The following is an 18,095-nucleotide window of genomic DNA, read 5'->3' on the forward strand; positions in this document are numbered from 1 at the left end:
TTTAAGGTCACCACACCGACCAAATGAAAGCCACAGGCTATACAGACTATGATGGATGAGGGGAAGGCTTAGTGCTCTCTGGAGTCCCCTTCCCTAGTCTTGGGATAAGACTACCAGTAAGTCAAGACCATATTCCTCTTTCATTTCTTAAGGAGCCAGGGGTAGACTCAGATATATGATTTATTGCCTGCAGGGTTTTTTTTTCTGCAAGCGCTGCCCTGTTTGAGGACTTGTCAAGGGTAAGCACTGTCAGAGGAAGGCCAGCATATGAATTCTGTATAACTCTGCTCTGACAGCATGTAGCACAATCCTATCAAGTACTGGAAGCCTTGCTGGAAAGATTAATCAACCTCTAGGATCAAAAGGAAGCAACCCGAGGGGCACATGGCTGTAAATCAAGTCTGAAACCATAGCCCATTATGGAAGTTCATCCTTGGATCTTATGTCAAACAGTGTTAGCATCCAAAAGAAACACAAAATTGAAATGGCAAGGTGACGGGTAATGACCCCATGGCAAGGATATCTAAGTCATGTGGAAAGATCCCAGTACAAAGACATCTAGCAAAGATACTGAAAGAGTGTACCCCAAAACGGGGAGCCCCGTCTCTTGCTCTGATCGAGGGCTGTGGTGCCCCCAGGAATCACGAGTAGCCATTCTTGATGTAACAGCAAGAGGTAGCTTTTATTAAGGAGATCCCGGGTCTTAGCGGGATCCCGGGTCGATGAGTATCTCACACAGGAGACAGAGGAATCGACCCCGAGCCTCCAACCTGTGGGGTTTATATAGGGAGGTTAGGGGCATTCTCTCGGTTACACATGATTGGTCAATTCAAATGGGGCACAGTTACTTTCGGCGCGAAATTATATCAGCAAGGAGTATGTGCTCTCTAGCAGCTCGGCAGGCAGGTAGGGTGGCTCATCTCACTCAGGGGGGTGAAGGAAGGGGAGGGAGTGGCTACTGATGGTCAATGTCCTTGGGGCTGGTAGCTGGTTCGGCAAGTCCTATCTCTGGCTCTCCCTCAGGCACGTCCGGCCCTGCACATCCGGACTCTGACAATGAGTAACCTTTTAAAAACTCTAGTTCTACATTCCCCGCTTCTTTTTTTTGTTAATAGTTCTAATCTTAGAACTTCATGGAGAACTCAGCTTCATCTAGCATAACAGCTTGGTATTGTTGTCTTAACATGAGGATTCTAATCTGGACACTATCTAAGCCTATACACCAAGGTCATGACTAGCTTTTAGAACTTCTAAGCTTATACAGACTGTGATCCCTGAGGCACGGTCCCAAGAAGTATTAAGAGTACTAACATATGCAATGTTACATCATTTGTAATGGAAATCAAGCCTATCCCACACCTATCTTGGTAGAACCCGGGACAAACATGACTGAATTTCCCTCTAGGTCCCAGCTCTCAGCCCCAACAGCTAGTACACGACTGGTGAGGGCTGAGAATTGACAGCTGTCAGGGTGGTCAGCAGCACCATGTATGGTCCTTTCCAGCGAGGCTCGAGTGTCTGGGCTCAGTGTAGCTGTAGTCTCCGACCTGGAACTGATGGGATGTCTCAGGGGTCTGCGGGGCATAGGCTGCTGTCAGCTGTGAGCAGATTTCTTTCTGTATCACCTGTAGGTCTTTTAGCCTTGCACACAAATCATTATTACTATGGCACTATGACGTGTTGGTTCAGTAACATCATCTAATACAGTCAGGGGGGCTGAGGCCCCATATAAGATCTCAAAGGGGATAAGGCTGAATCTGGAAGGGGTATTTCTTGCTCTGAAGAGAGCAAGAGGGAAGGAGTGTCACCCAGTCTGCGCCAGTCTCCATGGTTAATTTAATTTGGACAGGGTCTCTTTTAGAGTTTTATTTATTTACTCTACCTGTCCTGAACTTTGAGGTCTGTAGATACAATGTAATTTCCAATCGACCTCTAAATACTTGGCCACACCCTGGCTTACCTTGGCAACGAAAATGGGCTGTTGTCTGACCAGATTACCTTGGGTACTCCAGACTGGGGGAAGATTTCTTCCAGTATCTTCTTGATGACTATCGAGGCCGTCTCTTGCAGTTGTTGGCTTCACCAGGGCATCCAAGAGATGGTAAAGGCATCTGAAGTGCTGATGTGCTGGGGGGTAGAAGTTCAGCCCTCCCAGATGACATTGTGTTGTCCACCATGGCAGCACCCACTTGTCTCTGACCTTCATTCATGAAGAGAACTGTTCCCGTCTGTGGACAAGGTCCTCGGCTTTCAGCAGGGGTCAATCAGCCAGTTGCAGAGGTCTTTCCTCCACCCATGGGCTTCTGTCAGTGCTTGACACTCGTGCTGTGGTGGCTCCAGGTCTGGATTGGGCAACAAGGTGACCAGATTGTCCCCAACCGGTGGAGAATCTAGTCCATGGCAGCTGACCTGTGGTTCCATCTTTTGGGACACTCTATTTAAAGGCAAAACATCAGCCACTCTATCACAGTTTAAGTCCTGGATTGGGTGATAATTGCCAGTGCCCGGCTGGCAGGAACGGTGTGTTCCAAGCAGAACAGCGCTAAGCCACACACCTCCCAGCATCAGGTACTGGTGCACTGAGACAGGTCTTAAGCTCCACATTCACAGTCTGTAGATATGCATACACATGGCCTCACCCAGCGATTTCAGCCCACGCAAGCCAATTTGGAGAGCAATTTTCTCATGAGCAAGGGATAGGGGCAGTCAGGGATGACCATGAATTAGTGGGTGGGTTACCCGGCCCACGCCAAGGTCCACTGTTCTTCGGGCAGTCCATAAGTATTGTTCGTTGCCAGTAGCCCCTTGCACTCAAGGTCTTTGGATATTGGCCCACTGGGGGGCATAGGAGCACAGAGCATTGGGTCCCTGTCCAGCACTCTAGGACCACGAAGCTCTCCAGTGGCCTCTCTTGTTCTTTCTTGGGCAGTCCCTGCCCCAGTGTCCTTTTTCTTTGCATTAGGCACACTGATCTTTAGCCAGGAATTCTCTTCTGTTGCCAGGTACTATCTTCCTAGGTTCCGTAACTACTGTGGCCAGTATATGTTCCTCTCTCATCTTTTATCTCTCTTTAGCTCTCTAACTTCTTCTTTTTGTCTCTTTTCTTCCCTAGCTTCCTGCTCTTTTTATCCTCTTTCTTTCTTTCTTTTTTTCAATCTCTCTGTCTGCACCTTCTTCTACAGCTATTTTTCTCTGCAACTTACAATAACTCTCTCAGTGACTTAGCTTAACCCTTCAAGTTTCTGTAACTTTCTCTTCATATCCTTTCCTTATCTTAGCCAGATTGGTGGGGCATTTTCCAGCCCCTCAGAGACCACCCTTGGAGCCTGGCGGCAGACCTGGAGCACTTCCTACCTTCAGGCGTCTGAAGAGAGCAGGCAGAAGTGAGGGCCTTCTATCCGTGTCTGGAACATTTTTTTCTGGCCTCTAGTAGGATCCCGTCTTTCCTCAGTGGTAAAGAAAACCTATAACAGTTACTAACAAGCATGAAGAGGGCAAACAGCATTTAGTCACACAGCTAAACCAGGAGGCCTTCTTGGACAAAAAGCCATTGTACAAATAAGCACAAGCTTTGTCTATGAAACGGAAAGGTGAGCAGAGAGGTAGCAGAAAGGCCCATGGAAAAGAAAACATTAATCCTGACCTTGGCCACCGCCTGATAAGGCAGGCTCCCTTAAAGAACTTCTCTAAATGAGTGCTCTCCTACTGTGAGCAAATGTCAGAAATTCCTTTCTTGTTCTTGTTTTCCTTATAGTCCTCTCCCACCTCGCTCTCAGCCTTTTCAGATAGTTCCTCCTGTAGCATTTCTAACACAGCCTGTCTCTCTCTCTCTCTCTCTCTCTCTCTCTCTCTCTCTCTCTCTCTCTCTCTCTCTTTGATAGCCTGTTGAAAGCATTTCTGATCTTTTAGGCAGCTACGCACTAAGTGTCAACATGGCTGAAACTCTGCCTTTAAGATTCCTTACTCCCAAGCAAAATTTAAATCTTTCTCTAGCTTATCTCAGCTGGCTGCGAGCACAAGCACAGATAAAACACTGTTTTAAAAATTAACTTTGGCTATCAACCAACATACCGCCACTAGAGCAGGGTCCATAAGATTAAGTTTCTTACTCACTAAGCATTAAGGGGACCAAGTAAAACTCTTCGACGAACAAAGCAAAACATGATTTCAAACACAGTCGTCGGTCCAAGATTTTAAACACAGTCAGATCTTTTTGACTGTCAGTTGCCGGGTCCTCCCTGCAAAATTCAGCTCGTGGAACGTTCTCATGCGTCCCAGATCCTGCGCGATTGGGGCGTCCCCCTGTGCGCTTTCTAAAAAGGAAAAAGAAAAAAAAAGACTATTCGGAGTAGGAATCCTTCATCTACTCACAGGCGCCTATTCGGGGTGGGGAACCTTCTTCCACCTGTGCACAGGGCAGGAATCCTCCTTCTGCCCAGACAGTGCACTCTCAAGGTAGCTTTCTACTGGGTGGGAATCCTTCTTCCACCTGTGCACACGGCAGGAATCCTTCTTCTGCCCAGACAGTGCACTCTCAAGCCTGCTTTCTACGGGGTGGGAACCTTCTTCCACCCGTGCACAGGGCAGGAATCCTCCTTCTGCCCAGACAGTGCACTCTCAAGCCTGCTTTCTACGGGGTGGGAACCTTCTTCCACCCGTGCACAGGGCAGGAATCCTCCTTCTGCCCAGACAGTGCACTCTCAAGCTAGCTTTCTATGGGGTGGGAATCCTTCTTCCACCCGTGCACAGGGCAGGAATCCTTCATCTGCCCAGACAGTGCACCAAGACCTTAAACCGGTACTGAAAAACACAGACTACAAGACTTAATTCACACACACTCACACACAGCAGCCGCTTTCCAGCACTCACACTAACGTACCTCCAAGTGGCATTCATGGTTCCGGGGGGGTCACGCTCAGATCCCGGACGAGCCCCCAAATGAAAGAGCATACCCCAAAACGGGGAGCGCAATCTCTCGCTCCGATCGCGGGCTGGGGTGCACCCAGGAAGCACGAGTAGCCATTCTTGATGTAACAGCAAGAGGTAGCTTTAATTAACAAGATCCCGGGTCTTAGCGGGATCCCGGGTCGACACTTATCTCACACAGGAGACAGAGGAATCGACCCTGAGCCTCCAAACTCGAGGGTTTATATAGGAGAGGTTAGGGGCATTCTCTCGGTTTCACATGATTGGTCAATTCAAATGGTGCACAGTTACGTTCGGCGCGAAATTACATCAGCAAGGAGTACGTGCTCTATAGCAGCTCGGCAGGCAGGTAGGGTGGCTCATCTCACTCAGGGGGGTGAAGGAAGGGGAGGGGGTGGCTATAGATGGTCAATGTCCTTGGGGCTGATAGCTGGTTTGGCAAGTCCTATCTCTGGCTCTCCCTCAGGCACGTCCGGCCCTGCACATCCGGACTCTGACAATGAGTAACCTTTTTAAAACTCTAGTTCTGCAATACATGTCCATGAAGCTTTCACCAAGAATCCCCATTCTGTGTTCTAAAATACTATATATACACACACACACACAGTGAATCCTCATTTATGGTCAGCTATGGGGATTGATTCTCTGGGAACCTGACTTTGAGATAGAGATAGATGTATAAATGTGTTCGACAAGTGCTCTTGGGGACCATGGCTGTGACAAAGAGGAGAGAAGAGGATAGGGTAGAGAGCACTCTGGCTCTAATGCAGTCACAAGAGTATGCAGGCAGCCCTGTGTAGGGCTCGGGAGCTGCCTGACCCTGAAGTCTTAGCCTGCACTGGAACAAGCAGGAGGCCCGGCCTTAAAGTCCCCATTGGCTAAGGACGAGGTTCCTGGTCAGAAACTAATTACCACATTGTAACCACATAGCCATCCCTTCTCCAATATCATTCTTCCTGAATTTCCAAGTCCAATCATGAGGATATTTAGGGGTCCACTCTGATCTTTTACTCAGAGCAAACATAAAAATCAGGTGGATGGGCAGGGAGTGGAATGGCCTAAGGTTAAGCTAAACCTCAATTTTAATGGGTCCATAAGTTCAGGAGGGAGTCCATTTGGCATTGTCATCTGTGGCTTCTGTGTCCTTATCCCGGGTGTGCTGACTCTGTGATACGATGCCACCTCAACTCACATATGTCAGGGTGAAAATCATGTATGACTTTTCTGGGAAGAACTCTGCCTTTTCCTACCATCTGGAGTTATACAACATCACTATGCAAAGCTCAGAAGAGAGGGGTGGAGATTGCGGAGGCCTTAGAAGTTGAGGATCTTTTCTGAATAAGGCACATATTTTTTCCTGTATAATTTTTCCCTTGCTCTTTCACTAATGATGGTTGACTTCATTCCTGGCCTGAAGTAAACTGGATTCTAAGGTTTGGATTAGGGAAGCCCCTCTTTTTGAGATGATAGGCCCAGCAAGGGATCCCACTGCATACAGGTTCCTATTCCCAAGGAAGTTGTTGCTGCAGAACCACAGCATGGGGGCAGCAGCACAGGATGTCTCCCAGCTTTCTCTCCTGCACTTGCTGCAAGTGTAATAAGGCTGTTTGTTTGTTTGTTTGTTTGTTTTTTATTGGAAATTCCTACAAAGCTGGTCAAAATTAATACATGCCTTTAATACCAGCACCCACAAGGTATTTTTGTTTTTGTTTTATTTTATTTCATTATTTCTGTAATTGTTGTTAGGATTCTTATTGTTTTCTTTGGTAATTCCCTCTACCTCTTCACTCTCTACCTAGAATGTGAAGCCTATGCTCTGCATGGTCCTATTATTCATGTTAAGAATTTTATTCTTACCACCAACACCACAGATGATCACATTATTTACTTTCAAATCAGGAAAACAGGCATAAAGAAGAGAGCTATGTAGTTTGGTCTCAGGTAAGCAGGCAATCAGGAGTGTAGGATGGCTTCCCATTGTTTTGGGTTAGGTAACTTTCTGTTATTGAGATGAAAGGCCTCTGTTGAAACCTCCAGTTGAGTAACAGAGAGCATGGAAAGACTGAAAGAGTGGTTGCACCTTGAAGGTGAAGGCTGGCCCTTCAGTGCCTCTGCAGCCTGAGGCAGAGTTCTGTTGTGAACACAAGGGCACTTGGCCAGAGATCATAGGGGACTGCATTTTGGTTGAGCCCTGAGACCTGGATGAGCAGAGGCCTCCACAGTCCTGATAAAGGAAAGCAGAGCCACATAGATGTGAGGGAACAATGGATCTTTGAACTGCATGTTCTCCACCTCATTTATCTTGTATACATAGTATATGTAAATGACAAGGGCATCCTACTTTATCACATCTAGTCTCTCTATCTGTTAAAGCATGTGCAAATGTAAATACAGTAGAGTTAGTTCAGCAATACATTGTATCCCATTTTGTTAAAGAACTTTGTTTTATTTCTATTTATACATTTTTTCTTTTTCACTTTACGTTCTGCTCACTGACTACTGATACTTAATTACTCTCCCACAATCCTTCCCCAATTCTCCTGGCACAGTCTTCTCTGAGTGTATGAGGGCCAACTGTCTCAGTACCTCCCTTCTTTAACCAAAGCCTTTCCTGGGGGCATTGGTGAGGATGCTGGTTTTGAATGCCTTGGACTTGGCTTTCTTCATGCTCCAATTTGCTGGCTTTCGGAAGTTTGTGAAGAAATGTCTGTGAACTTGGTCCTTCATCCAGATGGTACACAAGAGGCAATGGTTTTGTTAATATTTTTGAGAGTATATTTCAATCAAACCTATCCTACTAATATCCTAACAATAACAAAGGTAATGGGAGGCTACACATCTATTCCATTAGTTTTCAGTTCTTCTCAGAGCAGCAGTGTAGAAGCCCACAAAGCTGGCAAAGTGAAGTGAGGTCACGCAGGGGTCCTAAGAGCACAGTCCTACTTTCTTAGAGTAACTCCTAGGGACTTACCATATCCATACACCCGTAGCTCCATATGCACTGGACCCCAGGGAAGTGCTCAACATTCATTGCTTTTGCCACGCAGTTTGCCACAAATGTTAGAAATCTGAAAAGTTCAGGAAACTTGAAGATGTGAATAAGTCCCAGTGACTGGAGTAAGCTCAAACAGTCTGTGACAACAAAGAACTGATTGAGCATCCAAGAGACAAGACGCTCACCAGGATCATAGTTTTATCCCAGTAAGAAAATTTGAATAATAAGGCTTCAGGTGAAAAGATAAATTAGGAGGTCATAGACCTAAAAGTTTTATCCTTTGCCCTCAGGGGAGCAGCCATTCTGTCAGCCTTTCCTGGCCCTCGGTCACAGGATCAGAGTTCTCACCTGGAAGCAGGGTTATCTGGAAGGCACATAATACATATCCACAGACTACTCTTTGGGTACAAACTGATAGGCAACTTCAAGGCTTAAAGTCATTCTCTCTCTCTCTCTCTCTCTCTCTCTCTCTCTCTCTCTCTCTCTCTCTCTCTCTCTCTCTCTCTCAGTTTGAGGCTGCACACACGCTGTATTCTTTTGTGCATTCCGGTTTTTTTATTGCAGTTTTCTTTTCTCAAACTCCCACAATCATGTACACGTCTGTTCATTACCCTTGCATTCTCACACACACTCTTCATACACACCTCGTACATATCTCACACACACCACATGCACTCTCCTGTCACGCACACACACATAATCTTCACACACACCTCACACATATCTCACACACAGCACATGCACTCTCCTGTCATGTACACACACATAATCTTCATACACACCTCACACATATCTCACACACACCACATGCACTCTCCTGTCACTCACACACACAATCTTCACACACACCTCACACATATCTCACACATACCACATGCACTCTCCTGTCACTCACACACACAGTCTTCATACACACCTCATACATATCTCACACACAGCACATGCACTCTCCTGTCATGCACACACACAATCTTTACACACACCTCACACATATCTCACACACACCATATGCACTCTCCTGTCACGTACACACACATAATCTTCATACACACCTCACACATATCTCACACACACCACTTGCACTCTCTTGTCACGCACACACACAGTCTTCACACACACCTCACATTCTCTCCTCACTCATTTTCACATTCTCTCCTCATGCTTTCTCCCTGGCTCTCACATTTGTTCTCAGACTTGCTCTCTCATTAGCTTCCTCATTCACTCTTCACATTCTCTCTCCACTCACTCTTCACATGCTCTTCTCATGCTCTCTCATTCGCTCTCACATTTGTTCTTACATTTGCTCTGTAATTTACTCTCTCATTCACTCCCTCATGCTCTCTCTCATTTACTCTTCACATGTTCTGTACCCTTTCTCTTGCCCCAGTCCTTTATTAATAATCCAAAAGCGGGTAGAAAAAAGAGATTTTATAATCATTGCCAAATCAAATGCAAAGAATGACTACATCTCACCAAGAACTAAGAATTACAACTGTTCTCCAAAGTTTCAGGCTTGCCCTATACCCAGGCCTGTGGCCAATATAATAATAATAATTGTAAACTTATCATGATTTAAACTTTAACCATTTACTTTTATACTTAAGAGTCCAAAGCTCCGAGATCAGCTAATTGCATTTTCCTGTGACACTCTAATGATAAATGACATAGGCAAAACTTCCAGGCAGTGGCCAGAAAGAATCAAGGTAACCCTTAGCACACTAATTCCACTAGCGTTCTGTTCCTTGCACTCAATGACTCTCATAAGGGGTCCAGTAGTTAGACTTAGTTTACTAGTATATTATTTTATATATTCTATACTTCCTTAACTAGTCTATAATATTATGTAAAACTTACTTCCTAACTTCAATAACTTTTTCCTTTCTTAGGGTCCCAATGTTGGCTCTAATTCATTTTCTCTTATTTTCTTCAAGCTGTCTTTGCAAGTAAAACCCTAATCTAGAACTACAATTCTGTAGTTATTACATTTTTTCCAAGATGAGAATACACAGTATGCACCTGGGCCACTAGGGCTGTGCTGTGCTGTGCCCCTATGCATCAATTTCCAATTGTCTAAGAATCATAACATCAAAGAACATCTAGTTTCACAGAATTCACCAGAGCAGAAGGAGAAAGAAGTAGAAAAGTCAGATATAATACAATAATTGTGCACACCAAGGCCAACTGATAGGCAGTCACACACAAATGAAATCTATAAAGCCGTTGTCCAGGGCTAAGGTTTGGAGAAATGGAAACAACCAGTTTTTACAAAAAGTTACTGCGGGCTACTGCGATGTCTCCATTGTATGTTGTCCCCAGCATTAGCCAGAACTCAGACAACAAAGGGAGGTCAAAAGGATTCAGATTGGAAAGGAAGAAGTCAAAATATCACTGTTGCAGAGGATAGGGTAGTATACATGGGACACCCCAAAAGTTACAACAGAGAACTCCTAAGCCTGATGAACAACTTCAGCAAAGTGGCTGGGTATAAAATTAACTCAAACAAATCAGTAGCCTTCCTCTACACAAAAGATAAACAAGCTGAGAAAGAAATTAGGGAAATGATACCTTTCATAATAGTCCCAAATCATATAAAAATACCTCAGTGTGACTTTTATCAAACAAGTGAAAGATCTGTGTGACAAAAACTTCATGATCTGAAGAAAGAAATTGAAGAAGATCTCAGAAAATGCAAAGATCTCCCATGTTCATGGCTTGGCAGTATGAAGATAGTAAAAATGGCCATTTTCCCAAAGTGACCTACAGTTGCAATGCACTCTCCATCAAAATTCGATTCCAATTCTTCATAGGGTTAGACAGAACAATTTGCAAATTCATTTGGAATAACAAGTAAGGCAGGATAGCTAAAACAATCCTCAACAATAAAAAGACTTCCCTGGGAATCACCATCCCTGAACTCAAGCAGTTTACAGAGCATTAGTGATAAAACTGTATGGTATTGGTACAGAGACAGGAAGATAGACCAGTGGAATAGAACTGCAGACCCAGAAATGAACCAGCACACCTATGGTCCATTGATTTTTGACAAAGGAGACAAAAGCATCCAGTGGAAAAAGGATAGCATTTTTAGCAAAGGGTGCTGGTTCACATGGACGTCAGCATATGGAGGAGTACAAATCATCCTCTTCTTATTGCCCTGTGTAAAGCTTAAGTCCAGGTGGATCAAGGACCTCTACATCAAACCAGATCACTCAAACTAATAGAAGCAAAAGCGGGGAAGAATCTTGAACACAAGGACACTGGAAAAAATTTCCTGAACAAAACACGAATGGCTCTTGCTCTAAGATCAAGAATAGACAAATGGGACCTCATAAAGCTACAAAGCTTCTGTAAGGCAAAGGACACTGTGGTTAGGACAAACCAGCAACCAACAGATTGGGAAAAGACCTTTACTAGTCCTACAACTGATAGAGGGCTAATATCCAAAATATACAAGAAGTCGTGAAGTTGGACTGCAGGGAGACTAATAACCCTATTAAAAATTGCAGTTCAGAGCTAAACAAAGAATTTATAGCTGAGGAATATGGAGTGGCTGAGAAGCACCAAAAGAAATGTTCAACATCTTTAGTTATGTGGGAAATGCAAATCAAAACAACCCTGAGATTCCACCTCACACCACTCAGAATGGCTAAGATCAAACACTCAGGATATAGAAGACGCTTGCACAAATGTGAGAAAGAGGAACAATCCTCCATTGTTGGTGAGATTCCAGACTGGTACAACCATTCTGGATATCAGTCTAGAGGTTCCTCAGAAAATTAGACATTGCACTAGCGGAGGACCCAGCTATACCTCTCTTGCACATATACCCAAAAGATGCTCCAACATACAACAGGGCACATGCTCCACCATGTTCATAGCAGCCTTATTTATAATAGTCAGAAAATGAAAAGATCCCAGATGCCCTTCAACAGAGGAATGGAAACAGAAAGTGTGGTACATCTACACAATGGAGTACTACAGAGATATCAAAAACGATGACTTCATGAAATTCATAGGCAAAGAGAATGAACTAAAACATATCATCCTGAATGAGTTAACCCAATCATAGAAACACACACATGGTATGCACTCATTGATAAGTGGATATTAGCCCAAATGCTCAAATTCTCCAAGATTCACAGACCAAATGAAATTCAGGAAGGATGACCAAAATGTTGATTCTTCACTCCTTCCTTTAAAGGAGAAGAAGAATCCCTATTGAAGGGATAGAGATGCAAAGTATAAAACAGAGCCTAGAGGAATGGCCATTCAGAGTCTACCCCACATGTGGCCTATACATATACAGCCTTCAAACTAGATAAGGTGGAAGAAGCTAAGAAGTGCAGGCTGATAGGAACTGGATATAGATGTCTCCTGAGAGGCACAGCCAGATCATGTCAAATACAGCGGTGAATGCTAGCAGCAAACCATTGAACTGAGAACTGGACCTCAGTTGGAGGAATTACAGAGAGATTGAAAGAGCTGAAGGGACTTGCAACCCCATAAGAACAACCATGGCTGCCAAGCAGAGTTCCCAGAGACTAAACCAGTACCCAACCACTATACAGGGACTGTGCCATGGCTCCATCTGCATGTGTATCAGAGGATGGTCTTCTTGGGCACAAATGGAATGAGCAGCCCTTGGTCCTGTCTAGGCTGGGAAAGTGGATGGCTGGTGAAGGGAATACTTTTATAGCAGAGGTGGAGGGCGATGTTATTCGGACTTATTTCTGGAAAACAAGGAAGGAATAACATTTGAATTCGAAATGAAAAATATCCAACTAAAAATCAACAACAACAAAATGGTATTTTGAGCTTCGAATCAAAAAAAGCCACAGTCAGGAAACAGAGAATTGTATACCTCTGGTTTTCTTCAAATATGCTTGGGGCCCAGGTAGGTTCTGGGCCTAGGCTGAACCAAGCAGGTTCCTGCCACTGACTGCTCCTCTATTCCTGTTTCCAGAGGCACCATGCAGATTAATATTGGGCCAGAGATGTGGGAAGAGCTGGTCAGAAGTGGCTTTCTTTCCTGTGGTCTCAGGATTATCTGCATTCCTGGGTGTTCAGCATTTTCTGCCCCAGGATTTGGGTGCAGGGTTCCCGATGGCTTTAAACTCCCTTATACCATGTTTATATGTCCTGGGAGGTATTACAGAAAAATTAATGTTTATCCTATTAATTTGGTCAAAACTCTCATCGACAGAGTATAATTTAGAGGTAACTATATATTTGACAGCAAGCATACACAGTGGGTAATGTATGCATGATGAAGTTGAAATTCAGAGTTGGAAACACAGTGCACAGTGACTGTATAAATGCCTGTGAATCTCAGTCTGACTGGGAAGTGATTTGATGCCCAGTCCCCATGAGAAAGCAGAGATCCATCCCTCCCTGATAGCTGTGGGACTTCAGATGTTGACACTAATGATCAATAAAGAAGGTTCTTAAGAGTGAAGAGTTTGAGATTACCCCTTTATTCACCAGAATACATCCAATTTACTGGGTAGTAACCAGATGCAGGTAGTCAATATATACAGTCTATATCCTTATCAAAATAGAAAAGCAAATGAACAAAACAACAACAGATAAATAACAAATCTTCAAATGAATAGAAGGAAAACCAAATAACCAAAACAATTAAAAATTAACCAAACTTTAAATAGAGGAATTGCACTAAGCATTTTTTGCTGCTCCTTTTGCAGAATAGACTTATAGCCTGTGGCTTGCCTTGGAGACATAGTAGACAAGCAGTTAGTGATGGTAATAATCTTTTCAAGAGGAGTGGAAGTAGGTCTGTTTTGTTGGAGTGGGGGTATTAAGGAAAAAGCCATCCAACACTGAGTATAAATGATATTACAGACTTTGTCACAAAGTCTTTCCAATATTGTGAACTGATCTCCATGAAACTCTTCTGGGTGACCCATCAGGACAAGTACAAATTTACACGTGCACGGTCTTTCTGGATGACCAGCAGCTCTTGATTGATGTGCATCAGCACTTCTCTGGGTCCCTCAGAAAGTGCACACTTGCTGGAGAGAGGCAAGGTGAAAATACAGCGTATTCAATCCAAAGAAATCAAACTAAAGGAGGAAAATGCAGTCCACAATTGCTATGGACATTACAGATGAGATGTTATAGTGGTGTATTTGCTCTGCACACTTAGTTCTCCTCCTGTAGTTCTTCTCTCCAAGGGAAATCTTGTCCTGGACTGTGTCATGTTCGAGTTTCTGCTGGAGAATTTCAGACCTAGCAGAGCAAGGGAATAAAGATTTAGTGAGTGGTTGTCAATTCAGCTCTCCCTCTTACATCAGCTCTGTTCAGTTGGATAATCCAGCATGACCTGTCAGCTGAGGTCAGTTCCTGCATCCCCAAGTGTCCTAGAGTACCTGCGCTTGGATTTATATCTCACCTTTCAAACTGCTAGAATTTGAACTGTGGACTATGCACTGTACTGGGATTAAGAGAAAAATGAGCATTTTTCCCACTGGTCCAGGTATATGACATTGAATAATAACATTGTAGCTATGTCTGAATCTGAGTTCAAGAGAGGTATGAGCAACCTAGAATACCATGTGGATTCCTTCTGGAGAACATGCCCAGAATTGAGGTGAAATTTCTGATTATGTCAGCACTGAAGGAACCCGTCTAGTTTCCATTTGTAACCACTGAATCTGCAAATACACAGAGAAGCCATCTCACTTCAAATTCATGCTCACCGCACAGATCTTGTAATCACTGAGAATGTGCTCCATGCAAATCTTCCCTGCGTACACATGGACATTAAAGGTGATTGTGATGTAGAAACAGAACAGCAACCCTGTAAGTCTATGGCTAGTGCAAGGCAGTTTGTGAGAGGACAGAAGAGAAAATGTCCTCAGATCATTCCGGAGAGATCACAGGAAGAAAGGAGTAGAACATAGCAAGAAATCCAGAGGATCATATATATATTGTTTCATGGGCAAAATTCACATGAACTGTACCAGAACAATACTCTGAGTAGCTCTTTAACTGCCTGAGGCTGAAATCCAGGTGGGGTGGTCATCCACCCAAAAAGGATATTTATATAGGGAAGGATATTCAAATGGCCTCTTCCAGCCTATGTTCCTACCTGAACATTAATGCTTAATGTAAAGATTCCCCAGGATTCGCTGGAGGCATAAAAACAAATGTTGAGTGGGATATGTACATAGTGGCCAGACCTATAGACAGCTCAGTCAGTGATGTGCTGTCCTCCCATAAACCGTCATAGACTCAGGGTTCTTTCTCCATTAACAATCCGGCTTAGCAAGTCCCAAAGGCTGTGTAGAGCTGTCTTGTTGCTCAGCAAAGGATCATATGTTGGTGGTGGACTAGACTCTTGTTCTTGTTCACTCTTTCAGACTTTCCCCAAAGTGTGCAACTTCTTCTAATCGGAGCTGTCTTTACCATAGCCTGAGTGACTTCATGCCCAAAGCTAGAATCATAGGAAATCTCCATAACCAGGATCCAAATCAACAAATTTTCTCCCCGTAATGTGATTGTTCCACAGATAATTTGAATAAGTAAGTAAAGCTTGCATGGATTATCTCACACTGAATCAGAATCTATGGAAGGGCTCCATCGTATGGTACACTTTTACTCCTTGGCTGATGGACGTCTGGATAGATTCTCCTTCAAGGTTACTCTGGGACCACTACAACATTGATGCTCCCTAGTTGCAATGGCAATACCTACTCCTTGTTGTGGAATCACTGGGTTAACTAAAATTTCTGTTCCACTTTCTGAACATGGCTTCTCATAGGGCTACCTGTTCTTACACTGTCAGACCCATTTGAAGCTCATCATTTCTCCTAACCCATTGAGGCTGAAATTAACTGAGAGAAAATGATGTTGATCGACAGCACTTGCAGAATGCTACACACATAACATAGAGGAGCGCTTTGGATTATCTGTGCACCTAAAGGGGTTCCTGAAACTGCCCTGTTCTTGCACCACAGCATAGCTATGGGACTTTTTCTGGATGACGATACAATTCCAAGCAACTCAAATTCTCAATGAATAAAATCCAAGCCAAACTCCCAGGGGAAGTTGTAGTGTGCCAAGGTAGCTCGAAAGAAATGGTAGCAGGCAATGTGGAAAGCAACCTTGGAGAAGACACAGTGAGTGACATAACCTTCCAGTGGGCTTTCACAATTCACAAAGAACAGAGAAGCAGAATAAACTCATGAATTATTCTAGAGAAGCCTTGCTCTTACCACCCAGTACTCCATTCCTTTGATGTGCTCCAAAGGATTTCAATGCAGATCAGTAGTTTTGCCCCTAATCACTTGAAAATCTAACTTTACAGGTGTTTTTGTGTCCTCTTTTTGGGGGTTGCATTTCTAAAGGATTTTATTGTCCTGCTTCTACACCATAACAAAAAGGGACCTGCAAGATCTAGGCCTGTACCATTTGTTACCCCTGTGAAACATGACTCACTTGAACATATTTCCACTCCTCCCCCAGACTTCACAAGATAATTCATTCTGAAATTTTTGGAAACAATAAATTAGTAATTTAAGTGTCCTTTTGCTGTACAGAGCTAGATGGAGATGCCAAATGACTGGGCAGCTCTATTTCATGTTTCATGGATGTAAAGTGTATGCTTAGAGTACTTTTCCATGAAACTTGGAAATAGAGGGAAACATACGTTCACTACTGCAAAAACACACACACACACATATACCCACACACACACAACACACACACACCCCACACACACACACACACCACACACACACAAACACACACACAAACACAGACACACAGACATACACAGATACTCACTTGCATGCACAAATGAAAACTTTGCTCTTATGCAGCACATTTCCTGTTGAGTGAGGAATTAGTGGGAACAATGCTGTGTACAAGTCTCTTAGACAGAAGCAAGATGTGCTGCCCTGGCCTGTACTCATTTCCACTTCAGGAAACCTTTCCATGCAGATACATGCTGGTCCGACAAGTAAGTTACATGTTCTGAACAGATAGCCTAAACAACACAACATCAAATCCCCAAGAGAGATTTCTAGGAAAAGACTCCATCAAGCTCTATGCTGACTCATCATAGGCCCCTCACTAAAACTACCCTGTTTCCTTCATAGAAGACTTTGGAAGCATCAGAGAAGACAGTGACTCATGGTCAGTTCCCAGGAACATTTCATCACATTAGAGTTCCTGTGATATTAAAACAACCTCAATGTCAGTCAGAAAAAGGCTAAATAAATAACATACAGTGAATTTTTTGGAATGCAGCACTGTGTACAATATTGAGAGGGTATCTATCCTGAAAGAATGCAGTGCCCATGATATAGTCAGCAAAGCAATGTCAGCAGAGGGTTGCACTCTAGGATTCCATGCAATATCATGGTGAAGCCAATAAGACAATCCAGAATCTTCCCGGGGGATAACTCTGTTCAGGTAAAGTGAAGAAATCTAATCCTTATTTTTAAAATAGCTGAATGGTTTAAGTATGTGTTGAGACAAGTAAGAGAGGGGGCTCATCTTGGAACTGGACGAATGATGCAAAGACTGCTGGCCAGCACAAAACAGGAAGCTTCATGTTTGTTGAGAGACCTAGGCTTAAAGGACTAAGTCTCCAGGAGCACTCAAATAAGACAGGACTGACATGCTGATACACAGGCTCTGTAGTTACCCAAGATCTATGAAGCATGAAGTCACCATCTTCATATACAGGGACATGAGGGGAGGAAGAACAAAAGCCACCACAAATGACAATGAGAACCATTTCTTTGGCATTTCCACCAGGCTCTCCTCCTTGAAAACTACTTACTTCCTGAGTCTCACACCATGCCTGTAAAGAAAATGGGCTCTGGGCTTTTGCTTCATCCCTCAAAGCCCTGCTCCAGTCTAAAGAGGGGCTCCCACATAGCACCCTCCATACATAATGGCATGTAGTGCTCTGCTGTGTGATCAACGTATCTTCCTTAATGAAGTGCAGATTCTCGAAGAGCAGGAGCATTTGCTTTCGGAACATGCAGTTTCTTGAAAAGGGACTATCTCCACAGAAAGCCTTGTAAACCATCACATGAATGAACACTTGGATGAGACCTAGGTCAGGACATGGATCAGTCAATAGACAGTTACATTGGTTTGTCTATGTTTATGGTAAGACCTGAGGACAACCTGACCCTGAGGC

The 18,095-nt window shown here is 43.8% G+C and overlaps 1 protein-coding gene across 5 annotated transcripts in view; it reads right to left on the reverse strand.

Moving 5' to 3' along the window:
- Positions 1-13,379: 13,379 nt before the first annotated feature.
- LOC134480449 (reticulocalbin-1-like) overlaps positions 13,380-18,095 on the reverse strand; it is a 33,724-nt gene continuing 29,008 nt past the window's right edge. For all 5 annotated transcript variants that reach the window (XM_087568748.1, XM_087568747.1, XM_087568749.1 and 2 more), the window contains one exon: positions 13,380-14,167. In XM_087568748.1, the coding sequence (XP_087424874.1) occupies positions 14,162-14,167 (6 nt within the window). In that variant the 3' untranslated portion in view covers positions 13,380-14,161. The remainder of the gene's footprint in view (positions 14,168-18,095) is intronic.

The sequence above is a fragment of the Rattus norvegicus genome, chromosome 9, assembly GCF_021556685.1.
Source record: "Rattus norvegicus strain SHRSP/BbbUtx chromosome 9, alternate assembly SHRSP_T2T, whole genome shotgun sequence".
Lineage (NCBI taxonomy): Eukaryota > Metazoa > Chordata > Mammalia > Rodentia > Muridae > Rattus > Rattus norvegicus.